The sequence below is a fragment of the Ahaetulla prasina genome, chromosome 5 (assembly GCF_028640845.1).
Source record: "Ahaetulla prasina isolate Xishuangbanna chromosome 5, ASM2864084v1, whole genome shotgun sequence".
NCBI classification, from domain to species: domain Eukaryota; kingdom Metazoa; phylum Chordata; class Lepidosauria; order Squamata; family Colubridae; genus Ahaetulla; species Ahaetulla prasina.
Genome location: NC_080543.1, coordinates 63195935 through 63206666, shown reverse-complemented (window position 1 = coordinate 63206666; position 10732 = coordinate 63195935). Strand labels below are relative to the sequence as shown.

At 42.2% G+C, this 10732-nt stretch overlaps 1 protein-coding gene across 1 annotated transcript in view; it reads right to left on the bottom strand.

Annotated features, from left to right (window-relative positions):
* Nucleotides 1-10732, bottom strand: part of LOC131199935 (amine oxidase [flavin-containing] B-like) — a 67810-nt gene that overhangs the window by 9645 nt on the left and 47433 nt on the right. Inside the window, exons 12-13 of the mRNA XM_058186227.1 lie at nucleotides 2332-2443; nucleotides 1396-1455 (exon numbers count right to left, since the gene is read on the bottom strand). Of these exons, the coding sequence (XP_058042210.1) occupies nucleotides 1396-1455; nucleotides 2332-2443 (172 nt within the window). The remainder of the gene's footprint in view (nucleotides 1-1395; nucleotides 1456-2331; nucleotides 2444-10732) is intronic.

The window sequence follows — 10732 nt, the reverse complement described above, 5'->3', positions numbered from 1 at the left end:
CTGGATGGACCAAGAGAAAATGGTTAAAAGACGTAATTAATGGAAAGGAGGAAGGGTAATAATTATATACCTATAATTATAAGTGAACTGTATTATTATTAATATTTGTGATTGTAATATGAAATATATTGTGTAATACAAATGGTAGAATGGAGAAAAATAAGGGAAAAGAGGAAAGGAAATATGCTATATACTAATAGAATCAAATGAATTGTATTCATATCAGTATTGTAAAAATTGAATTATAATATAAATTGTGAAATACAAAAAGAATGGTAGAAGGGTTAATACGATCTTATTATGTATTTAGAAGGGGTTAAAATATGAAACTTCAAATAAAATTGAAATTGAATAAGATATTAAAAGAAATTAAGAAAAAGAAGATGATTAAGAGATTAAGATAATGTTTGTATTTGAAAAAGGTGGCATGAAAAACAAACTGAAGAAATATATTGTTTTCAGTAAAATGGTAAAATGTAATAGGGAAATAAGAAATGATAAATTGGTCCACCAAAGAAAATAATTGACATTAAGAGATAAATGTGAAATATCAAGCTATAATTAAAAAAATAGAAACTAAGGAGGGAAATGACTATGTTTAAATTAAAGGGTTTCAATAGGAAAAAGGAAATAAGAGGAAACAAATCGATCATAATTTACAAATGTGGAGATTTTGAGAAATATATGTGATAAATGGATAAATAAGATAATGAAATGAAATACGATTAAATGAGTAAATGAAATTGAGTGCTATGCTGTTAAAAATAAAATATAATAAAATATATTATTTAAAAATAAAAGCAAAATAGGAAATGGGTTGAAAATAAAACAACAACCAAATACAATTAGGCAAATCTATGATGTGATGCCAAATTTAAGATACTGCATCAGGATTGAGGTACACTATTTTAGGAATTCCAATCACTATTGGAAAAAAATATAGAAAAGTTATAAGAGGTATGGTGGCGCAATGGTTAGAATGCAGTACTGCAGGCTACTTCTGTTGACTGCCAGCTGCCAGCAGTTTGGCAGATTGAATCTCAGCAGGCTCAAGGATGACTCAACCTTCCATCTATTCCTTTCCACATGGCCGCTTCTCTAATTCTGGGTATTTATTTCACATCTTTTTCCACATCAAATAAAACATTGCATACTTACAGGTGTCCCAAAGATACTTTTTCAAGAGGCAACTGGACTTTCTGGTTTTTCTTTGAAGACGTTTTGCTTCTCATCCAAGAAGCTTCTTCAGAGCTTCTGAGAGCTTAAGAAGCTTCTTGGATGAGAAGTGAAACGTATTTTAAAAAACAACAACCAGAAAATCCAGTTGCCTCTTGAAAAAGCACCTTTTGGACAACCATGACCTGGATGACTGAGAATCTCCATAAACATACTTACAGGTGATTCTGGTTCAGATTTCCATATTTCTCCTGAATATCTTCCCATCGACTGTAGTACCTAAAAAGAGGTGATTTAAGTTTTATATAGAAAAAAAATCGACCAAAAGCTTTTCCAATGGCCAATTTAAAAGATACCCTGCTTTTGGCCAAAGTTCGGAAATGCTGCATTATAGGCACTGTAAATATGTAAATATGCAAATCTTATTGACATAAATGGGAATTTTATAAAAGTACAACTTCATTTAAAAAGCCATCAAGGCAAGTCAGGTCAAATTCTTTTGTGCAAATTCTTTTTTCTCATCAACAAACATGAGATTAGATTCCTCATCCACATAGCAATCTATTCATTTTTAAAATAGACTGTTTTGAATGACTAATTCAGAATAATGCAGCTTTATCTCCATTTCTAGTATTCAGTTTCATTTTCTCTTTTTATTGGAGGTTTTTCCTTACTCATCAGCACTGGAAGTCATCCTATCACCATCAGGACTTTAGATATCCAGAGGGAGTTCAGTGAAACCACCTCTTTTGATACTCTAATGCCTTTTTAAGAACTCTCTATTTGGCATTTTCTGGGATTGCTTTAAGTCCTAAATGCACATATGACATCCAGCTTCTGTAAGTTTGGTTTTAGTTTTTAATATTTAATGCTTTTTGCTTGCTTGTGTCAAGTGCCGGGGAAATCAGGTGATTCGGGTAGTTCAAATGAGTATAAAGATACATCTATTGCAATGTGACTAATGATCTGTTTGACTCTTCCCTCAAGCTCAGCCTGGTCATCTTATATAGTTTGTTTTTATTACAAGATTAATAAATCATTTATCTTTAAGTGGCAGTCATGCAAACCAACATGAGGATGCTTTGGGTTGGAAATTCATCCAAAGAATCATCATGAAAGCCTAAGTAAAATTATTTGACGCAACAGACTCCGTACCTCTCTGGCTGCTCTTTCTCCAGCCTGAACAGCACCTTCCATGTAGCCACTCCATTCTGAAGCTGTTTCAGTACCTGCAAAGAAGATCCTCCCAACTGGCTCACGAAGAATCCTTTGAAAGTAAGTGCAGATCATGAAATGCCAAGGAACATCTTTCTCTGATTATAAACAGTGAAAAATGTATTCCTAATATTAGCACCTAAAAGGCATCACCTGCGACCTTTTATTCCTGATCAACTTGAAACTTGCTCCAGTATATTCAGGGCAAAATTAAATGTGGTATTAATTGAATGCAATAAACATGCACATTTCCCCAGGCCCTTGAAGCCTTAATTTGCAACAGGGGAAAGTGTCAGTTGGCAGAAATATAAACTTCTCTTTAATGCAGTGATATGTAGCTGGGATGATGCATTATAATTCTCCAATGCACCTGAGGGTAGAACAAGAAGCAATGGGTGGAAACTAATCAAGGAGAGAAGCAACCTAGAACTAAGGAGAAATTTCCTGACAGTTAGAACAATTAATCAGTGGAACAACTTGCCTGCAGAAGTTGTAAATGCTCCAACACTGGAAATTTTTAAGAAAATGCTGGATAGTCATTTGTCTGAAATGGTGTAGGGTTTCCTGCCTGGGCAGGGGGTTGGACTAGAAGACTCCAAGGTCCCTTCCAACTCTGATATTATTATTATTATAGAATAGAATAGAATATACAACCATGTTTTCCTCTCCCCCACTTCTCCATCCATGAGTCTCCTGAAAAACTGGCCAAAATAAATTTCAGTGGAATTGCGATCTTGACAGCCCAAGCCCTATTTACCTTTTGTAAGGCTGTGAAGACCATTTATTTAGGCATTAAGGACAGGAGGCTACCCTAGCTCTGTTGTTGATATGTTTTTATGATTGGAAGATGCTCTTTACCAGGGGTACCATGGATTATTGTTATTGTTGGGTTTTAACCTTTGCAGATCACCCGGAGTTATTAGTGTGAAATAGATGGCCATATAATGAGTGGCCTTTCTCTTCTTTTTGTGCAATAAATCAATATCAAGCCTGTAAAGCTTTTACTGTTATATGGTCCCTGAATATATTTTGTAGCCAAGCCTAGATTGGTGTGATAACAAGCCAAGAGAATAAATTGCAGTCCTAACTTCAAGAATTTTCTAAAGAAATCCACCAGTTCCTGGTTGAAGCAGGTATAAATTTGGGCTTTTAGCTCTATCATCATTCTTTTATATATTGATTTGTGGTTATTTGACTTCAAATGACAGCCAAGTTGTATACTTACAGTATTTATACAATTGTATTATATTTATAATTATGTTTTTATATTAATGTATTTTTCAAATGTGCATTAGAATTATTGTATTTCTCCAAAAAGACGACCCACCTTGAAAAGAAGCTCTATCACATTTTTTAACACATGCGATCAAATTAAGCCCCACCCAAAAAAGCCCTAATTAAGACCCCACCCACCCCGGGGTGCAGTGTAAAAAATAAGCTAGGAGGGGGGGGGGTGGAGCTGCCTTACTTATCAGGCCTCGCACACCATAACACAAGCCTCACCTTCTTCTGCAGCCGCTTCTTCTGTGGCCATTTGCCGCCACTTGCACGCATCGCCCTGGCCTCCATTTTGTCTTCAGATGCCTGCCGGAAGGCATCTGCAGCCAATAACAGAGCTGTCTTTAAGCAAGCACCTGAAGGTGAAATGGAAGCCAGGGCGAGGTATGCGAGTGGCAGCAAGCGGCCACAGAAGAAGTGGGCCAGCAGCAGGCTCCTGCTGGGCAGGGCTGTCAGTGCCACCACCCATGAGATGAGTCAATAATTAGAACCCTCCAAAAAGAAGGCTTAGCCATTGGGGTGGGAGGGTCAAAAGAAAATAAGACCCGGCCTTCTTTTTGGAGAAAAAACGTAGTATTATCTTTTACAGGTCGTCCTTGACTTACAATAGTTCATTTAGTGACCATTCAAAGCTGCAACGGCACTGAAAAAAGTGATTTATGACCATTTTTCACATGACCATTGCAGCATCTCCTTCGACATGTGATCAAAATTTAAAGTTGGCAACTAATTCATATTTATGATGGTTGCAGTTTCCTGGAGTCATGTGATCACCTTCCAACAAGCAAAATCAATGGGGAAGCCTTATTCAATTAACAACTATGACTAGAAAGGTTATAAAATGGGGCAAAATTCACTTAACAAATGTTTTGCTTAGCAACAGAAATTTTGGGCTCAATTGTGGTCATAGGTCAAGGATTATCTGTTTTAAATACCACTAGCTATAATATATTACTAAATTGTGTTTTTAAGCGTTAAGGTAAATTTTATTAAATACATGACCAGAGACTAATCATGTTAAGTTTCATTAAACTTTTAATTACATATAAATTTAAACAAAATAAAACCATATAATTTTTTTTGCTGAACCCAGTTAACACTGGATTTTTTCAAAAGTATGTGGTGTGAAAGCTACATGTACCCCTCACTTGGAAAAAGCTGTGGACAGTTGTAATAGGAGTATTTTTGCAGGCTGATGGGGCATGTAAACAGCTTTAATACTCTAAAAAGAATGATATTCAACTTGATCAAATAAGAAAAAGGAAATATAACACTGATGATAAGGCTATCCTATCTATTACTCAACCACTCGTACAAGGCTGAAAAAAAATATCCAAATAATTTATAAATAAGACTCAGTCATCTGATACATATATAAAACTTTTAGAAAGAAAACAAAGCATAACAATAGACATGTACAACATTCATCAAGGCAATTCATTAAAAGTAGTTCATGAAAACTTTCTTTCTTTCTGACTTTCAGTTGATGTTGGAGTGGGAACGGCTGGAAAATAGCGGAGCTCTGCCAGACTCCATGAAATGCAGTTGGCAACTGCTTGCTGGGAGACCCTATGGGGTCAAGCCACCCTGGAGGGGTGGTGAAGAAAGAAGAGGTGCTGCGTCAATCATGAGGAAACCGCAATTTCCTTGTTGATCCGAAGAAAGCTTCCCTGAATGGCAGCAAGGGTGATGGCCATTTTGGTTTGTCACAAGCTGGGACAACTGGGATACTAAGATCTTGTGCTGGAGTGGTGTGTGGACACAGCAGTGAAACTGGGTAAGATAACTTCCAACTTTTACCCCAAAGATTCAACCCAAGTTAAAAATTTTAAAAACAATCTCCAATAATAAGAAAACAGCAATTGGATTTATGGAGAAGGATTAAAGACTAAAAATTAAAGAGAAAGACTAAAGATTAAAGACTCAGATGCAAAAAAATAATAATTTAAAGGATGTTTTAAAACACAGAAAGCCTGGAAAAAGTCAAACAATATTGTGAAAAGTGATTATTGGGAGAAATTGCTTTTCTAAACTCTATTACCAATCCCACTGAATGGCTGGCAGTCAGCTGATTTGATTTTAACACTCTGTTGAATGCTGGAATTGGGAGCAGGGGAGCCATCTACTAGAGGAAGAAGATTACTGCAACATTGGAAATTTGGCTGAAAGTGATAAAAGGAGAGGCAAATAACATCTGGAAGTCTATTTGATCTTGACTATATCTCAGTAGACGTTCTGGAGGCTTGGAAATATCTACTGAGCTTTTTGAAGATTTTTAAAGCAACTGAACTATACAATAAATACCAAAACTTTATTGAACTGTTCATTGAAAGGTGGATTTGAAAATTTTGAGGAAGCCTGGTGGGCTAAAATGGATTTGATTCACAAACATCATTTGATAGATCATCCTACAAGGCAAAAGAAGAAAAGCGGGGGGGGGGGAGAGAGAAAGAAGAAAAGACAAATAAGACTCTAAAATTTGGACAATTGGGAAGGTGTAAGTTGGAAACTATAAAGTTTGTAAAGTATGTATTTAGAGCTTTTAAGGACTAGAAAGCTAGGGGTTTTGGAGGAATAATTCTGGGATTGATAAATTTTATTAATAATTTACTGAAATTTACTTTTTTGGAGTTATTTTTAGATATTGGGACACTGGAATATTAGAGATACATTGAGTAATTTTTAATATATTAATTTGGTACAAAATGATTCAACAGGAGACAATAAAGTTCTATGAAGAAATGTTAATGATAGCTAAAAGTTTTTATGAAAGTGTGACAAAGAATCATAAGGAGATGATGGGATTGTTAAAGATGAAGAAGTGAGTGTAGAAGATCCTCAACAAATGGTGGGAAAAGATGAACAAAATATTCAGAAGATAGATTGGAAAAAGAAGGAGTGGTGGAGGAGGCAAATCAAAATAAGCTACAAGAAAACAAAAACAATGAGAACTCAATAACAATAAAGCCTAAGAATTGAATAGATAATTCCTTAAGAGTCTATAATAGTACAGAGGGAAAAAAAGAACTTTCCAAAAAATAATGACAGGGTTATGGATGGGCATCCAAATGATGCAGAAGGAAATAAGGGGTAAGGCAGAGGGAACATTCAGTCTATGTAAAAATATTAGAAAGAAATATAGGATCCCAAGAGAGAAATATAAAAGAATCACCAAAAAGTCAATAAATGATGAAATTCTAAAAAGGCTGAGAGATGATGGATAGAGACATAATGTCTTGTAATACTGTGACTGTAATAAAAACTAATAGAAAGAAACAGAAAATATAAACTGGGGAAATAGTAATATATATATAGATATATAATAGAATTTATTACAACCATAAATATACTAAGGTTAGGAGGTGGAAGATTGTGATTAGACATATTTAAATGTATTATTATGATTAAAGGTAAAGGTAAAGGTTCCCCTTGCACATATGTGCTAGTCATTCCCGACTCTAGGGGATGGTGCTCATCTCCGTTTCAAAGCCGAAGAGCCAGCACTGTCCGAAGACGTCTCCGTGGTCATGTGGCCACCATGACTCAACCCCAAAGGTGCACGGAACGCTGTTACCTTCCCACCAAAGTGGTCCCTATTTTTCTACTTGCATTTTTTTTTACGTGCTTTCAAACTGCTAGGTTGGCAGAAGCTGGGACAAGGAATGGGAGCTCACCCCATTACATGGCACTAGGGATTTGAACCGCTGAACTGCAAGATGGCGCAGCGTTGAAGATCCGGCTCCGGCGTTTGTGGGGCCCTCCGAGGATGGCTTTATCCAAACCGCCGGTCTAGCCGCCTGCTGCCCCGACCTGGATTGTCATCAGAGCGGCAGCCGTGGAGAGAGGCTTTTGGTCTCTTTTGAGCCCACGGCTGCTGAGAACGGGGTCGGGTAAGCAGTCGGCGAAGTTACGGCGGCCATGTTTTTTCGGGCCTGAGGGCGGGGACGTTGATTCGGCGTTTCCTCGGCCGTTTTTTTCCGGCCGATTTTTTAATTTTTCAGCTGGCTCCTGCGGTTGGCGTCGGTCTTGGCTGGCTTGGCCTGGCTTTTCATAGCTAGTCTGCCTCCCGTTTTCCACATCTGACCTCTACATTTACATCTGACTTTTACATCTCATCGGCTTGGTGGCGCTGTGCCGTTCGGGTTCGGACCTTTGTTCCGACCTGGACGATGGCAACAGCGACTGAGAAGTTCCATCTGTTTCCGCCCAAGTCGTCTGTGCCTTTTCCCTGCCGCCAGATTGTGACCATGGCGTCTCTCCTATCCTCCAGCCTCTCGGAGAGGCTCAACCTGTGGGAGAGGTTGGGCCCCTCGGTAGGAGAGGTTTGGAGCGTCCGGGCCTCTGCACCGGGTGAGGATGCACTAGGGGGTGCTGGATTTGAAGGGACCCCTGGATTGTGTGTTCTATCCTGGATTGGAGGTGGTGGTGGTTGGAGGATAGCGGGAAGGCGATGGAGGTGCGATGGATTTGCCTGCCTGGAGACCCCGTTGACGGTTAACATCTGCTACGCCTTTTCTGGCCTTATTGGTATCCTTGGCCGGTCGCTGGCCCTTTAGGCCTATTGGAAGATGCAGGAGACTTAACAGCAGCCGATATTGCCTATGACTGGAGTAACCCCCTCTCCACCTTTTCTATCCCAGGATGTTTGGTCTCAGACCTTCGACAGACTACCATCTGGACTGTTTGTGGTTTTACTCTGGGTCTGCCCTTATTGGGATTACCAGCATGCTGGTTTAGTATTATCATCATTTATCATCATTTTAGGCCTATTTCAATCTCTATTTGGATAACATTTTTAATCTTTGCCATCTTTTTTATCCCTCGGAGTTTGGACCCCTTTCGCCGATCTTATCTTCTATTACGACGCGCTATTCTTCTGATGAACTCTTGCAGCTGCGAGGTGCCCCCGCCTCGCAGAAATGGCCCTCCACATTATCGAGGGCCGGCCTCTATGACGGGTTTTGGGACCCACAGAGGTGGCATGCGAAAAAAAAGAACCTGTGGGGTTTTGTAGATAGGTTTTTTAATAAGGGTTTTTTAAAGGGGGGGAGGGTAGTGTCAGGTAGGGGGAAGAACCTGTCGGGGTTTTTTAAGGAGGGTGTTAAAGGGGTTTTTAAGGGGAGGGAAATCGATAGGTTTGGGTTGGGGTGGTGGGAGGGATTTAAGGCGGGTGTTGGGGAAACCCGCCGGGTGGGAGTCCAGTTCCTGCGCATGCTCGTGGCGGGGTTGGTGGGTCCGAGGTCATGGGGGTTGGTGCTCCATTGGTTGAGGGTGGTGACATTTCCACGGTTAGGGGAGGCAGATATGGCGGAAGTGGGGCTCACATCGTGTTAGGGGCGCGCCGATGTCTGCAGGCGATCGCGCGCCCGAGCCCTCAAACTTCTCCCGCTTCCGGATGGTCAGGACCCTCAGGGCCCTGGCCTTCGGCTGATGTTGTGCAACGACGGTCCGTGGCCAATAAGGCCCCTAATTCACGATCTTATTCAGGGGGGTGCCGCGGACCTTATGGGCGTTACGGAGACCTGGCTGGGCCCAGAAGGGGGCGTGCCCCTTGTTCAAATGTGCCCGCCGGGTTTCCGAGCATTCCATCAGCCGAGGGGCCAGGGTAGGGGTGGTGGGGTGGCGGTTGTGATTAGAGAGAGTCTAGAGCCGAGGGAGACCACTGTGCCTCAGATTGCCGGGTGTGAATCCTTTTGTGAGATGGGGTCATAGATGTCAGATGGGCTTGCTGGTCGTACCTGGCTCCTTGCTGCGTGACAGCTGCCCTGCCTGAGCTCCTGGAGGTGCTTGCTGGGGTGGCAGTTGAGACCCCAGACTTTTAGTCATGGGGACTTTAACTGCCATCTTCCGGCTCGTCATCGACAGCTGCTCGGGAGTTCACGGCTTCCATGACGGCCTTGGACCTGACTCAAGTAGTTGATGGCCCTACTCACATTGGGGGTGGCACTCTGGATCTGATTTTTATCTCTGGTCAGTGGCTGAGAGATCTGGATTTGAAGGAAATAGTTATTGAACCTCTGTCATGGTCAGATCACTCTCTTCTTCGCCTGGACTTTCTGACCGCCACTCAACACCGCAGGGAGACGGAGCCAGTACGTTGGTTCCGTCCCAGGCGCCTGATGGACCCTGAGAGGTTCCGGACGGAGCTTGGGCCATTTCCTGAGGGTCTGGCTCACGACACGGCTGAGGAACTGGTTGCGGCCTGGGAACGGGCCGCGGCGGGGGCCTTAGATCGTGTCGTGCCTTTGCGGCCTCTGACCCGGCGCAGGTCCCAAACGGCTCCTTGGTTCTCCGAGGAGCTGAGGGGGATGAAGCGCCGGAGAAGACGCCTGGAGAGTTCTTGGAGGTCCAGCCGCTCCGAGGCTGATCGGACACTAGTGAAGTCCTATACTAGGACTTACCTAGTGGCACTGAGGGAAGCGAGGCGTTGCTACGCCTCCTCCCTCATTGCGTCGGCAGATAACCGCCCAGCCGCCCTGTTTCGGGTGACTCGTTCCCTCCTTCATCAGGGGGAGCGGGATGACCCGTTGCAGGGACGTGCTGAGGAGTTTAACAGTTATCTATACGATAAAATCGTTCAGCTTCGGGACGGTTTGGACCAAAATTGCAGTGGCCCAGGGGAGGCGCCCAAGGGTGGTCTTGGTGATATTTTATGGGATGAGTTTGACCCTGTGGCTCCCGAGGACATGGACAGGTTGTTGGGTAGGTTGAATGCCACCACATGTTTACTGGACCCGTGCCCCTCCTGGCTGGTGCTGGCCACCCAGGAGGTGACACGAGGCTGGCTCCAGGCAATTACGAGCGCTTCCTTGGTGGAGGGAGTCTTCCCGGCCGCCTTGAAAGAGGCGGTGGTGAGACCCCTCCTCAAGAAGCCTGCCTTGGACCCAGCTGTTTTAGGTAATTATCGTCGGTCTCCAACCCGCCGCGGCGAAGGTTGTAGAGAGTATGGTGGCATATCAGTTTCCTTACACCTGGATGAAACTGTCTATCTAGACCTGCTCCAGTGCGGTTTCCGGCCCGGTTACAGCACGGAGACGGCTTTGGTCGCGTTGGTGGATGATCT